This window comes from Anas acuta, chromosome 18, assembly GCF_963932015.1.
Source record: "Anas acuta chromosome 18, bAnaAcu1.1, whole genome shotgun sequence".
In the NCBI taxonomy this organism is placed as follows: domain Eukaryota; kingdom Metazoa; phylum Chordata; class Aves; order Anseriformes; family Anatidae; genus Anas; species Anas acuta.
In genome coordinates, this window is record NC_088996.1 from 5,832,948 (window position 1) to 5,848,691 (window position 15,744).

At 51.3% G+C, this 15,744-nt stretch overlaps 1 protein-coding gene across 2 annotated transcripts in view; it reads right to left on the reverse strand.

The window, feature by feature from the left end:
- Nucleotides 1-15,518, reverse strand: part of SEPTIN9 (septin 9) — a 118,848-nt gene extending 103,330 nt beyond the window's left edge. Inside the window, exon 1 of one of the 2 annotated variants that reach the window (XM_068654973.1) lies at nt 15,141-15,518. In XM_068654973.1, the coding sequence (XP_068511074.1) occupies nt 15,141-15,162 (22 nt within the window). In that variant the 5' untranslated portion in view covers nt 15,163-15,518. The remainder of the gene's footprint in view (nt 1-15,140) is intronic. The other variant, XM_068654977.1, reaches the window with a different exon arrangement.
- Between the last annotated feature and the right edge of the window lie 226 nt (nt 15,519-15,744).

Here is a 15,744-nt window from a genome sequence, read left to right on the forward strand (position 1 = left end):
CTGCCCTTAAATATCAGGGAAGAAGGGAAGTTACAATTTGAGACTACCATGAGGCCCTAGATTCATATAATTGAGTTTTTTCCCCCCTATAAAATCTGCCCAGAAGTAGCCAAGGCAATCCAATTTCATAAGCTAGTAACATTCTTTGAATGTTTTCCCTTGTATCTTACAATTATATTTAATAGTGGCTGTAGCAGGGAAACTGGAATAGAAGAGGACTTCAGCCAATTCTTAGGAAGTATTTGAGTGCCTAATGCTGCAGATCAGCTTACACCAGAGTTTGCAAAAGCGCCTTTATGAACAGTAGTGTGACTCCATCTCTATCCTGAGAGGGCCCGAACATCCCCAAAACATCGATGCTGCATTTCCAGTTCCCTCTTCCAAGTCCGACAGACCCGCAGAAAGACAGACCGCAGCCCCCAGGGCAGCTATATGAGCACTAGGGGCTGTGTCTGGGAGGCCTCAGCGGTGAGATTGAATTTCCTGCGAGCTCCCACCTCCCCCATCCCTCATACAAAACACGTTTAAAGGCGCTCACAGAGGGGCTGGCTTCTGGGGAGCGCCCATGGCCTGTACCGAGCCCCACATCTGTCGTGTCCTGCTGAGTAAAGCACACCCCCAGCACGAGAGCACTAACTTCAGACTTTATTGATCGAAAACAAGACACGGAAACAACCTATGTGTTAATATCTTATTAGCTTATCCTGTTAAAGCTTTGTCAGGGAGCAAATAAGTCTCAGCCCAACACAGAACTAGGCTCTCCCAGCCGTCAGCTCTGCAGAGAGGCCGAAGGAAAAACAAAAAGGGGCTCAGCTACATGACCCAGTTTTAGGAGCCCCCCACAATATCACCCTGATGGCATGCTCTCCTCCTGGGCCACGAGCAGACCCCGTGCAGCCCCTTCCTCTAAGGCATTTTTCTGGCAGCAAGGAGTGGGCTCTGGGAGGGCAGCGTAAAGCACCTGGCACCTGGGCACAGCTCAGCCCTGGCGAAAGGCAGGGTGAAATCACTCCTGGCACAGGTGGAAACCATTTCAAAGCACCGAGCACTGCCTGCAACCTTTGGGGAAGCTTTTCTCTGATAGAAGAGGGCTCGCACAGAGACACAAAGCCTATTCTGTATGCCTGAAAGGCAGCATTGTACACAGCCTGCCCGGTGTAACGGAGCCAGGCAGCAGAGGTCGAGGCAGAATCCAAAATTCCTTCCACGAGTCACTCACCACGAAGATACAAATTTTCAGCCTCCACTATGAAAATACTCAGCAAAAAAATGCTGCTGCTGCTATTTAGGTGGCATGGATGTATGCCAAGCCCCCTCAACATGCAGAGGCCCCAGCACTGCAAAATGCGTGGACCTGCAGCACATGCAGTGAAACAGGCTGTGCGTGACCTGCTACTGATCAGTTTGAACTATTTCCAGGCATTTTGGGTCAGAGAGGAGGTACAGGTTATCAGTCTGAAGGGAGCGGAGTGAATAGCAATCCAGTCTGAACCCTCTTCATCTCCAGGAATAGGAAGATTTACTTTGTTTTCCTTTCCTTTGCCTAATCAGCAGCGGGATGAAGTGGGTGAGAAGAACTGAAAGGCAGGGGGTTAATAATTCAGAGCTCCCTGGGCTCCATGTGGTGTGGCAGCAAGGTCTCGAGCACACCACGATGCCCGACTGCCTCGTGCCATGGGCATGGCACACACACAAACTGCTGCTGGCCACACCTGGAAGGGTTTTCCCTGCCCGGAGGCTCAGGTCACCACCACTGACCACTGCCAGAGCTAATTAGACAAGCTGGCTTCTCACGAGCCACACCTTCTGATGCCTCTGGAGATGACTCCAAGACCTCCAGCTCAACCTGCCCCAGCCCTTGGCTTCTCCTGGGGGAGCATCGCCCAGGCTGCAGCATCCCCAGGCAGCCCTAACCGCAGGATCGACCAGGGGAGGATGCTCTGGGGGGGCTGGAATTCCTGCCTTATCTCCAGGGGCTGAGTTCACGGGGAGAAAATGTTTCTGTGTTGTCTCAGCCAGCTTCCTGCTGGCATCTCTCTTCCTCTCCACAAAAGCACCTTTTTGTGAACACTTCTGGAGCCAGAAAGTGCTGTTCGTTGGTACAGACTAAACAGATTTAGCAGTTCTGAGACTCAGGACCTGCAGCGGTGCCTCTCCTTAATGTGGCACAGCTGTGCCTCAGCCAGGTGAACGGGACCAGCCCCAAGGGGTGCTGCCACGCGTGACACAAAGCAGCCCCCTCCTGCACGGCTGCCAACCAGTAGCCACGCGCTTTAGCCCTGTGAAGGAAGGATGCCTGCTCCGCAGGATGACAACCCGAATCTCAGCAGGCCTGGGTTTGACTCCTCTCTCTGCCGCAGATGCTTGGAGCCCCAGGCACCTGCCTGAGCGTTTATAGACACAACATTTGAGCAAGAGCCCCAGACACCCTTCACAGAGCAGAAACAGGCACCGCAGCTGCTGATTCACCTCCACCCTGAGACGGAGATGGAAGATAGGGGGATCAGCCCCACAGCCCCCGGCTGGAGAGTCTGCAGGGACCGGCTCTGATCCAGAGCTGCTTTTAGATGGATGAACGTAGATGGCAAAATTTAATTCAACCTTGGACTTTTCCCAGCCTCAGTCCTCTGTAATACAGCAGATTGGCTCTTTTGGATCTTTACGAGCAATGTATGAAAGACTCGGGACTTAAATTTGCAGTAATAATCACCCCTTGGGTTATCTGACAGTCATTAGACAAGGAGCAGAGGCAGGATATCTGATTAGGGCATAATCTGGCCTCACAAACGGAATGAAACAACTTCTTTCTCCGTAGCTCATTTTCCTCAGCAGTAAGGTGGCCGTAATCACATCTCCTACACAGAGTCTGTGAGGTGCCTCCCCCAGACACTCGAGAAGGCACCAGGGAAAAGTGATGTGTATTCACAGTGCCCCAGCCCCTCTGCAGGGCTCCGCACCGGGGACAAGCAGGGAGCACGGCCCCTACCAGGGGAACCTCATGCTCCAGGGGACCATGAGGAATGGCCATGTCCCTCCCCAGGGGGACCTGTCACACCCCAAGTGCCCTGTGTGTAACCTCCAGGTGCTGGGCATCTGCCACCACCAGCTTATTCCATAAGTGAGGGATTTAGAAACAAAAACCAGCTGAACCAGTGTTTAATCTCGCAAAGATTATGACACAATTTGAAAAGCAGCTGAGGCTGTGGAGTACCCAAAACACAGATCTTGGCTTGGTTCACAGCCTTATTTTGCCCACAATCTACAGGCAGCAGGGCTTGGATGCCTCCAGGATGCTCTGAGGGACTTTGCTGAGGGGTTTTAACCCAAGGCCTGATTTCTCAGCTGTGCTTTGACCTAAGGATACAGCATTCATTAACCACCTGAAATGTGAAATACAGTATTATAAAAGACAAAAATGATCCCATACTGGGATGAAATGGTAGCATGTTAGAAAATACTAGAATTCAAATAAATCCCAATACAGTGGAAATGGACAAAAACCAGCCAAACAGGATGCGGTACGATTCAGCAAGGACCAGCACAGAGGTCTAACCCACATCCTAGATGCCCTCAAGCCAGTGGCTGCAGGAGGTTCCTACGAAAGATTCAGATCTTGTGTGGGCTGAATCACCAGATTTTATCAGCAGCTACAGAAATAGCTGAGGGTGACAAGTTCTCCAAGCAGGTGCTCGCAGGGAGGTGGGATGGAGCCGACTGCGAATCGAGGTGTGGGAGGCTGTCAGAGCCCTGTGAGAGAGGGCTGCCAGCATCCAGGCTGGCTTCCCCTGCCCCAGGAGCAGAAATTCACCTTGCAGAAGCTGTAGATTAGAGCTGCTCCCTCTGCAAACCTCTAACACCGTGCGCTGGATCCTCAACATGAAAAGCCACCGGGTACCAGGCAGAGCAGCTCTGCTTCCAGAGCTTGTTGCACTTAATCAGACAGTTTGCCTAGGGTCCTACCACATGCTCAGGCTTTCCTCCTGTGTAAGAAACCAGGACAGAGCAGCTACAAGAGCCAGAAAGCCTGACCCCGTGCTGCATGCTTTGCAGCAGCCTGCCCACTCCCAGCAGATCCACACAGCTGATACCTCCAGAGCCCTCACATCCCTGCAGCCCCACGAGCACAGAGCCTCCTGGAAACACCCAGACATTCCCTATCGAACAGGGCCAGCAGAAGGCCCTCCAGGCTGTGTTAATAAGCCCCGATTTTGCCACAAAACTGAAAGCTCCTTGGAATCGGACAACACGCCGTGTGCCACCTGCTCGGCTCCACGTGACTGCCAGGTATCAGCTTAGAGGGAAACGCAAACAAACCCACCCCTGCACGCCTCCGAGAAATTCAAACAAGGTCATCTCCAGATGGCAGGCAGGAGGGCACAGAACAGCCGGGGTAAAGCAGCCACCCTGGTGCCAGCAGCCCAGAGGCAGAGGCGAGCAGGAGGAGGAAAGGCACAGCTCACCGGCACGCATCTCAGCAGCCTCCTCTCCACGAGCTTATTGCCACGCTGAGCTCAAGGTGTCTGAACACCAGCTCTCCCCCTCTCCTGACCCAGTGTGCTCTATCCAGTGGTACCTTTTGCCATAAAACGTGCACGTTCAAACACCACCCAACTCCTGGTCCTGAAGGGCTTGACCTAAGAAACCTGTGGGTTTGTTTTTTTTTCCTGTAGTTGTCATTTTGGCTGTCCAGCTGAGAATTAAAACCAACCCCACACGTTCTAAGGTATATCAAAAGCAGCACAATTCCTGTGTTTAGGGGCCTGGGCTCTGTCTGGCAAGTACAAAGAGAGCCCTGCATCCTCTACCTGTGCTGTGCTTATACAAGGGAAGCTCCGAAGATGACCCTACAAACTGTTTATGGCTCCTGTGTTAGTGATGGCAAGGGTGAACTCCCATGCAGGTGTTTAACCTCACCGTGAAGTGTTCGAAAAGCAGAAATCATCAATAAAAGCTTCTCTCTCTGCTCACAAGAACTCAAACTACCTCCTCATCAGGCTACCTATAACAAATTTGTAACAAATACAACTGAAATAACCCAGGTGCTACTTGTAGAGCTGTTACCTCCTCGGAGGGCATCACAGCTCTATTCCTGCATCCCACCCAGTATGACCCAGTAAAACTTCTGGGTATTCTGATTCATTTTTGCACACCTCGCTAAAGAATTTGCTTGCCTTTGTCTTGATGTTTTCTCTTGTATCTTTACAAGAGTTCACACCTCTCCTCTACCCGCCCTGGAGCTGAGCAGCTTTGGCCCAGCACCCGGTTCGCTTCCTGTCCTCAAGTTCCCTGCCTTCAGGACAAGTTAAGAACACACTGCAGAAACGATAAAAATATCTGTAAACCCTCCACAATCAAGGCTTAGAGCAAAGAACAGCATGTCCTAGATCTCACCCACATGCCCGGGGTGTCTGAGGAGCGAACATGCTCGGTTTGTCCAGAAAGTTTCTGTTTCTTCCTTCGCTGCTCCTCATCCCAGAGCTGCATCCTCCAGGGTCTCATCCTCCCCTCCTGCTCTGCCCTCTCTCCTGCCCTTCTCCTGGAGGCTCTTTTCTCCCAGATTTGTGTGGTACACAGGGCCAGCCAGCTCTGCTTCTGCTTTTCCATTCCCTGACACATGCTTCTGCCATCCCTGCCCTGCAGGAGGGCTGCTCACGGAGGGGCTTCACACACAGAAGTGTCCCCGGGGCAGGGAATAAGGGCACTTGGGTTTTACTCAGGACTAAGGTTGGGTTTTCCTCCTAGAGGCTGTGGCTGTGTCCCACACCAATCCTCCAGCTCTTTGCTTCCCATGTACAGAGCTGTCAGCCCTCCTCCTGTGCTACAAACCCTGCCGACAGCATCCCACAAAAATCCCGCAAGTGAACAGGAGCAGTTTGTGAAAGGATCTAATGCAGATGCCTCCCATAATAAGCACCCAGCATGTTACCACAAGAGGTTTTTCTGGCCTATATCCATTCCTGGGTGCTCCTGTGCTTATATTCATGCCCCAAAGGGCATAAGAGGCTCAGTAAAATCTGAACATTAATCCTGACAGATTATGAAACAGCTTCTTAACCATTCCTTCTCCACCATGACTTAAGCACAGGGCTCTTGTTATTCCATGATGATCTTAAAGAAGTCAGAAAAAACAACAACAACAAAAAAATTATTCAGCTATCCTCCCCTCTGCCACCCACCTTCCCCATTGCCCGCCAAATCATGGCATTTATTACAAAACCTTGCTGTGTGATGCTGATTCCCAGGACAGGGGCTGACACGGGCAGCAGAGCGGCTCTGCCATGCAGGAGCACTCAAAGCCTTTGTGGATAGATCGAAGGCAGGACAGCTGAGCTCATCCTTCATACCCTGAGCTGCAGAAATCAGCCGTCGGATTATTTCACATCACTGTTCAGAGGTTTATCTGACAACAAAAATCCGCTCCAGGAGATAAATCCCAGCCTCGTGTTGCAGCTGCCAAGGGGAAGGGAGAGACCACCCAAGCCATGACATCCCCTTAGAACCGCGCAGCACCAACAACCTTCCCCTGCTCAGACGTGGGACTTGCCAACTAAAGCATCTCACTTGTCAGTACAGCAATCTGAGAAAATGTTTACAGATGCAGATGTAGCTGAATGACAATTAATGTCAAAGGACAATTAGCTACAGCAATGTTAGCCCTTCGGGCTGCGCAAGTCTGATCTATTCAGTAAATACTCAGCACTTTCGAGAGCTGTAACCTACCCACTGAAAACATAAAAACAGGCACTTGAAATCAAAGGGTAGGATGCAGTGGGTTTGGTACAGCTTGGGCACAACTCAAACTCACATCTCTGTGTTATGCCTGCTTTGATAAAAACACGTTCTTAAACACGTGAAGGCAGGACACCAGAGGGGAAAAAACCCTTCATGCGGCAAACAGGGCTGTGAGAGCACATAGCAAAGGTCTGATTTTAAGGATTTCCTGGTGCTTCTAGCAACTGACCTCAGATAAAAGCAATACAGCACACGTGACTCCCTTTATTGTCAGGACACCAAAGATCAGGGAGGTCAGAAAGCTTCCCCAAAGCAAAGCAGAGGACTGGGAGAACCACAGTGTTTCAGGAAAAGCCGCAACGTCAGATTTCCACACTCCAAGTTAATGAATAGAGTTTCAGTCTCACTGATTTGAAAAAACAGTTGCTTTTGATTTTAAAGATTGAAAGTCTTCTTGGAGGGGAAAAAGGGCAATCAGATATTAGGAAGCAAAGCCCTCGGACAGCCCTGGAGCATGCCAGCCCCAGAGAAGCTGGGTGTGCCCCCCATCCGAGCCAGTGCAGGACACTTGCTCCTCACGTGAGCGCATGCTCTTCATGCCCACATCTGTATCCTTCCTGCAGGCAAGCCAAAGCCTCCAGCCGTGTTAACTCACAGCTTTTCATCGGCCTTAAACTCACTTGACTAAATCCCTGCAACCTCCCCTGGTCTATCACGTGCAGCTCCTTTGTCCTGACTTGTAACTCGCCGAGATCTGTTATTCTTCTCAGCAACTTTTCTCTGTACGTGTCCAGGCACTTTTAACTCGGCTGCTGAGTCACTCAACGACAACTCTTGGCTGTAATTGCCGAGGGCATCTTGTACTCATTTCCTTTGTTTATTCTGTGCATTATATAAGGCTATAGGCAATCCCCATTTCCCTTGATAACGGCAAAAATAAACTCGCACCCAGGGGCTGCTCTTGAGGATTAGGACTCCAGCTTGCTCCCCAGGCAGGCATGCTTGGGGTTTCTCCAGCACTGCTGCTGCAGCCTGCAAAGGGACATAAGGGATGTAAGGGACGTGGCTTCAGGCCCTGCAAGAGGACAACACCGTGCCAGGGGCTCACTGTGTCTGCAGCAGCTGATTTGGGTTCAGCCCTGTGGCCACAGCAGGGTCTGATCTCTTCCCAGGGAAGGCTGGTTTGGTTCCTCTGCTCACCAGCCCCAACAAACATTGTCTCCCCCTGGGAACCAGAGCCCAAGCTCTGCTGTTCCCTCAGTCCCCAGAATAGCAAAACTCCCACACCAGGAAATTATGGACCTTCTCGAGCATTACCATGACCTTTTTATTTTATTTTATTTCCATTATGCTTTTAACTGACTCCTCCCTCTACACTCCTTCTCTAAACAAACCTCCAAGCTGCACAAAGTGTTTCCTGTAAATAATACTCATCTGGCATGGACAAGGAGGGGGGAACAAAATCCTTTTGCTGCTAGTTGCAGCTTGCAACAGCCTTTCCAGTTCAGCTCCCATCTAGGAGCCTTGAAGGCAGTGCCATGTTGGAGGGGAAGGAAGGGACAGTCGCATGCTCTGGACAGCAGCTCTGAAGCTGCCCTCCCCAGAATGGGAAACTCAGGTCAGAGGTAACGTGTACTGTGCCACAGACTGCAGTAACACAACGAGCAGTGCTAATGCTAGAGTGATAATGTCAGTGAGCCCCTTCTGCTCAGCTGTTTTCCCAAATGTTGTACCACTGGGCAAAAAAAAACCTTTCCCTTCCTCCTGTTACCATCACACACCAATGCTGTTCTCTGCTCTAGAGATCTGCACATGTGTTAAAGCTTCACAAGCTGCACTTCCATCCACAGCAATACAAAGTCCTGTGCTATTCCACAGACTTTGCCCCGGACGCGTTTCTGGCCTTAAGCTGCAAAAGCCATTACCACTCTGGCACGTGCTAAAAGGAGGCATGTAGGAGGCACGTTAACGTCATGCAGAAAGCTCTGCTCGCTATCTGGTACGAGCAGCGCCGCTCCCTAAGGGCTTTCCCTGCCTCACAGCAAGCAGCGGCTGGGCAGAGGGGAGCCAACGCTGAGCCTCCACCAGTCTGAGCTGTGGCCAGGCACAACTTCTGCACTGGTCAGCAGCAGGGAAGGGAGCAGGAGCTGCACACAGGCCGAGGGCAAGCCCAGGAGCATGCCAACAGTGATGGAAGTGCAGGAGGAAAGAAGGGAATGTCCTTAGCTCCCCTTTCCTTGTCACTTGTGTACCTGCTTGCCATGGAATTGCTCTGCAGCATTTCCTCACTGCACATGGCACTTCTTGTCCTTGCTCATCCTGAGCAGCACTGAAGATGATGACGGTATTCTGTGAGAACAGCTTCTCACCCCATCAGGCCCTGGACAGCATTCTTCTTTCTACTTATCACAATTTCTTATGTGGCTTTCTCAGCAGGCTGGATTCCTCTGCTTCTCTGAACCTTCCTAGCAGTCGTTGGGATGTTTCCTACCCAAACAAAGCTCCAGCACTGCCCGTACACGCAGCCAAACCTGGCAGTGGCAGAGCACCCAGCCCAACCCGTCACACCGATCCTGCCACCCCGGCTCCGTGTGACACTGCCGTTGGAGAACCGTTCTGCTAACATCGCATCAATCATCTCAAGCCATCAGAAACATGACTGCAACACAGGGTGTGTTGACACCTAGAGCAATATATTCTGTCAGCATGTGGGTACAATATAACAACTGTGCTTTGTGTTGAACCTCCCGCGCTTGCCTTTCAATTTCTGCAACAAGCAGAGAGGTGAGTTTTCCAGGAGTGACGCCAGGTGCCATCAACAGCTCTCACATCTGCTGAGCCACAGAAAGGCACGGTGAGGCCTCAAAGGCTGCTGACAGTCTGTCCAAGCACCAAGGTGCTTTGCCCCTTGGAGACACCAAGAATTTTTAGTACTCTGGGAAAATTACTAACAAAAGAGGAGGACAGGCACATTAGAGATCTAGTTCTGTAACGCACACCTGCTCCATTTTAGAAATAATCAAAGTACTCAAAGGTTTTTGGACGTTAACTTCATAGTGCAAACCTGCTATTGAGAAATCTGGAGGCACGGGGAGGGAAAGATGTGCATTTTCACCCTACAGCCCTGCAGCACTCAGCCTGGTGGTAGCCCTTCTCTCCGGGTGCCCCTGAATGCTGCTGTAGCTCATACAACACCGGGGCAGCAACCAGCGAAGATGTCGAAGGCCACATCCAACCCTCACACAGCAAAGGGAAGTGGCTCAGGCAGGGACGGAGCAGCAACTGGCTTGTTGTGATGGATCAAGTGGTAAAAAAATAAATAAATGAAGGGGGCTGGGGAAGAAAGCCCACCAGGCAGAACGTGTAAACACGACGAGGCACCAAGGCCGTTGTTTACTGGTTGGAAAATGTGAGTGAGGCATGGACTAATCAGAGATGCAGTTCCTAAAACAATAAGTGAGTGTTTGCCATACAGAAACTGGATCGTGCCTGTTTTCTCTTTTGTTTGGGGATTTAAAGCAAGAATAGGGGGCCGTGGACATTTGGTATCAGCCAGCTTTCACACAGATCTGACTTATGGCTTCTTTTAAGTCCATGCAGCTGACCAAGCCAACCTGTAGACCTTTCAGCATCCTGAAAACAAGATACAAAGCCCTTTGTGCACCAGCCTCCTGCTATTCTTGGATTATCAATAAAGTTCATTTTGCAGTCCTTATTTTCCTTCCTGTTACGTCAGTAACACAAGGTATCACAATGCCCACACCAAACCCAGCAACGCACAACTTGTAAAGCCTGAAGCTTTGACCGTGATGTCAGGACTGGCACTCCTGGGGAAATTCACCCCACGGTGGCACTGCCAGTGCCATCCCATCCTCTCCCCGCTTTCCTCCTGCCCCTTCAGGTCTCCAGCATTTGCATTGACTTGACAAGTGCTTCAGCTCTGCTGCTGGAGGAAAAGGCAAGAAGCCAGCTTGGGCTTCACTGCTCTGCCCATTTTCTGGGTGCAGGGGATTTTTGTTGTTCCTGCTGTTCTGAAGAGGCCTTCCCAAAGGCTGATGCATTTCCCTCACTGCAGGCTGTTTGCACAAGCACTACGCAGCTGTGCCAGTGACAGCCGTACCTGCTCCTTCACCAGTTCCCTGCTGAATAACTGCAAAGTGCTTCGGTCTCGATACACAGAGGCTGACCACTTCCTTGCAACAGATGCACCAGGAATATGCTTCAGTGCATCAGGCAGCTTTGTTTCATCCAGGGATAACAAGTGAAAATGGTGCGAGGGGGCAGTTCGTTCAGCTGACCTGGCAGAGGCGTTGCTTGCACCGAATTCAGGTTTGGAGCAATAGATTTGAACAGCCACAGACTGAGGATGCAGCTTCCTCTGGCTGCTCGCAAATCCCCAGTGCAGTCATTTATTTGTGAGAGCTTGTTGGCCCAGCAACGCAGCGTTGGGAGACTAAGAGCTATCTGGGAGTTTGAGCTCAAGGAAATGGCTTTCTACATATTTCAAAACAAAATATTGGAAGTTTCTGTTAAAAAAATGACAATTTAAATTAAATCAATGTTTTTGTTGGATCCAAGCTCTATTTTTCTTTTTCCCTTGATACTACAGCTTGATCAAGGAACTACGAAATAATAATAAAAAAAAAAATCAGCCTGAACAACCTTGCTCATTTTTCCATGGCTTAGACAAACAAAATGCCACTTGGCTCTGAGGACACCGGGTCCGGCTCAGGAGAGAACAATGGGGCTCTGCAAGCCCCGTGTCATCTCCGCCACACCTAGCAGCTTTTATCAGAGCGAGGTTAAAAGCCACGGGGGGAATTACACTGGGCGTCTCACGTGCAGTGTCAGCCTGGAAAAGATTCCCTCTTGAATTTTCCCATCTCAGCTGTACCGAGGCCCCTCTCAGCAGGCGCCTGCCCAGCCACAACCCCTGATGCTTGCTTTTAGGGGGGGGCCAAGCCTGCCCACTGCCCTTCACTGTGCTTCGGCAAGCTCCTGCATTTCCTGCCAGATGATCTCTTGCTGCACTGCACATCCCTGGGCTAGCCCAGCTGCCGTGCTCTGCAGCGCTCCCGTCACCACCAAGAGCAGCACTTCCCTGTAGGCAGCTGCCCGGTGCTTTGGGGACGCGGATCTGGCAGCAGGCACCGAGCAGCTGGCATTGGGCACTTCGAGTTGGAGCTCAAGGTCACCCACATGTCCCTGGAAATGCACCTCAGCTGTTTGCTGTCTTCAGCCATACGGCAGATTTATCAGGGCCTCATCTTCAGTCCCTTGCCTTCCCTATCCTATTGTGCATGTTTTATAGGGAATCTGTTTGTGAGTCATGATGAGGGGGAAAAAAATCCTGAATCCTAATGCAACCATCAGGTCAGTTCCCTGTTACTTCTGCATTTTTCCCTATAACCTTAGCTCATATACAAGCGGTTATTTCTAAATACGTGCCTTACCAATAAATTAGGACTTGATAATTAAGGTAAGGGTGGGTCACATATGACAGTTCTGCAGCTACTGCAATTAGTGCAACCCTTATTTCAGCATATGCCAACTTACAAACCTGAAACTGTAAGCAGTCTTTGGCTAAAACAGTTTGCATCATCCTTGAAAATGCCTATAAAATATTGTGGCATTTGTCATGAATCCCATCTGTTGCTTCTTTGGCAATGTAACTGTGCTTGAGTAATGGAAAATGAGAACCCAAAAACTCTTTAAAAAATAATATTTCAGGACAACTAAAATAACTCAGAACAAACTCTCCTTTCCTCAAGCATCTGAAATAATAGACATCCCTAAAGCAAACATTTAGGAGTTGGCTTCAGCAGCGGTTATTGCTCATTTTTAACTTGCTGTGTAAAATCCCTTTTTTTGCCCTCTTCTCTCCTCTTGCCAGGAAGTTCCAGAAGAGAGCTGTGGGCTGAGCTCCAGCGCCTGCAGCTACAGCACAAAGGTCTGAACCTCTCGTTATCAGTAAGAGGTAAAGCATCTGAAGGCGAGCGCTATCCCAACTGCACCTATATGGCATGTGCTCAAGAGCTGTAGCAGATGGGTAATAATTTCCCCTGAAGGTCTTCAGCAAAGGTAAACCTTGCCTGAGGTGGGGAGCAGCCTGCTAACAGAGCACACCACAAAGCGTTGCTGTGTTAACAGAGGAGGACAGGGCTGGAGCTTCAGCCCCACGAAGTTGTGAAATCTTTTGGTTAGGTTCATTGGAAGCTGGTAATTCAGAATATATGGAATATATAAATTCAGAATATATGGAAGAGGCAAGAAAGGGATGCTCCCTAACCTTAAAGAGGGGTTGAGGAAGCTGTTTCTTTTGTCCTAATTTTAGGGCAGTTTCTCAGCAAAGCAATGAGTTTCCAGGCTGTCAAGGCTGCCAACATGGTGCTTGAGAAGTGAGGCTTTGCACTGAGAATTTGCTCATCTGTCATCTCCCTGCTTTCTCTATCTGTAGAAAGCCTGGAGGCTCTGCAGCGCTCTGTACCTCTTACTTGTCTCTTGGATTCCAAATGAATTTCCCCAAAGCAAGTCACCGCTGCTGCTCCCCGATTTGTAAAGCCATCAGATTTACAGGATAAGGAGGGCTGGCTCTGCCCGGCATGCAGGTGGCAGCTCTCCAAAGGCCTCCACGGCGCAGTGGGTGATTCACCGAGTGCTTTTTGTTCCCCATGAGCCAGGGGAGGTAAGGCTCCAGCTCAGCAGAATGGGGATTTTCACGACCAGAAGCAGAGCCTCTGCAACACATACATCAGGGCTGCTTGCGAGAGCTGTCTGTGCTTTGGTGGTGGTCAGTGTGCAATTGTGCTGTTGTTTTAACTGGCTAATGCAATTCTTCCCTTCCTTTAACTCCTTTTTTTTTGTTTGTTTGTTTCTGTAAATAACTGCCATGTACCAAATCAAAACTCCGGGCAAACACTGTTTCCAAAATCTGATTGCAGTCCCTTTCTGAATTAAAGGTACTGGCCAGATGTCAGTTGATCTTCATTGCAACACCAGGCTAAGGCTAATTTAGACACTGACCAGAGATACAATCACATCATGGGCTTTGTGGTGCCACAGCTTCACTCCAGCACAATTAGCCCAAAGCAAACAAAACAATTAAGGAATACACAGCTTCAACCCTGAGAAGCCTTAATTTCAGGTCACAAAACTAACAGCTTTTCCTTCAGCCCCCCAGCTACCCCCACACCTGTTCCTGTCTGCTCCAGGGCCCCTTCAGCTACTGTGAGCAGCACCTCAGGAGGCCTGTACAAACAGCAGCTTTCCCTAGGTGCAATTCGTCACCATTAACACCAACTTTAATCTATTACAACACGTTAATAACCATTCTTAGCCCTTCCCAGGTTCCTGGCACATACCCCCTAAGAAAAACTCCCTGGCAGTCCATTCAGCCACTTGTGTAAGAGAAATATACTACAGGGAAATGCTCCTGACTCTAACAAACAGGCAGCAGCATCACACGGGGGCTGCTGAGCACAACCACCAGCTCCCTCAGCTCCACCGAGTCCCGCGGGCCATTACGTGGCTCCGGTGACCGCCGCACAGCGGCTGCCCAGACGCGTGACTCAGGACGGAGACCAGCACCATGACACCGTGTTCCCAAAGCAGGCAGGGTGAAGCCAGGGCAGAACGGGGCTTGCAGAGCAGAGTCATGGGCTGGAAGCCGGAGCCAAACAGAAATATGCTGCAGAGCCAAAGTCTGCACCAAGAAGAGCTGCCAGAGGGCACCAAGCTGCACGGGGCGAGCCACGGACCTGTCACAGGGCACACGTCCGTGCTGTCATGCACCAGCCACCTCTCAGGGCTGCTGGCAAGACTTCAGAGAAAGCTCCGAGAAAAGCTGGCAGCCGTGGCTGCTTGCTCCCAGGTCAGCTGGGGAGGAAGGAGCCCGAGGGAGCCCCAGGGAGCCAAGGGCATGGAGCCCTCACCTGGCAGGGCAAGACCACAAAGCTGGGGGAGGAGGAGGAGGAGGGAGGAAGAATCCCGTGGTGTCTGGGGGTCCCAGCTCTTCTGCACAGGGCAGCCGGGAGCCCCACCAGCCCTGAGGCTGCTGTCACAAGCAATGGCACTGTCCTGTTTTAATTTCAGGCTGCCACTCGGCACTGGAGTCAGCCTCGTATGGCCCAGGTGCTTTCTGAACAACAAACTCCGTGCCACAACAGCTGAGTTTTGGCTCTCAAAGCTACTTCCCTTGATTTGTTTTGCTTTTTAAGCCTTTTCTACTTGTCAACAAGGTTTGTTTACACAGAGCAAAACAGCCCCTTTCTCCAGTACAGAGCCGCTTGCAGGGAGAGGGGCTCGTGCAAGCCAGACTTGAGTTTTTAAACTTTCTTCTTTTCCCAGGACAGACCCAAAGGGAGAGAGCCGAGAGGAGAGAGGCACAGACGGGGCGGCCGCTTGCTCACCTGAATACGCTGATTTCCTCATGCTGTTCCTTCGAGCTGCTCATAGGAAGGGCAGCCAGCGCCGGGACGGCTCCGCCAGCTGTCCCCGGGGTGCTGTGCCACGGGCTCAGTCCTTTTGTTGGCGCAGGCAGGGCCGGGGAGGAGACGCGCACGCCGCCACCGCATCCACGCGCGCGGCTGCAGCCGAGGGGCAGCCCCGCGCTCCCATTAATTAGCGCACACCTTTCCTAATCACGCACTCGGTTATGGGCTGTTCCAACTCTCCTGGCACCGGCAGGGGTAGAGCAGGGCTCAGCCTCCCCGGCGGCTGCACGTTATCGCCCTAGGGAACAAAGGGGATCTGTGGGTTACTGCTGCCGGCAGCCAGCCCTGGAAGACGCGGTGCGGTCGGTCAGCGCGGCAGGGGGAGAAGAAAGGGAATTTCGTGCCTCCAGCCCGGCACACCCCACAGCTTTGACTCGGCCCCCGGCTGCCAAAAGAGCTCAGGTCAGCGCTGTTCTCGAGCCTGGCAGCTCCCAGCTCAAAGTGCACGAGCGGCCGTCAGCGCCCAGCAGCACCAACACCTCTCCCCTTGCCGAGCCCAGGCGTAAAGGGCTCGTTCAGG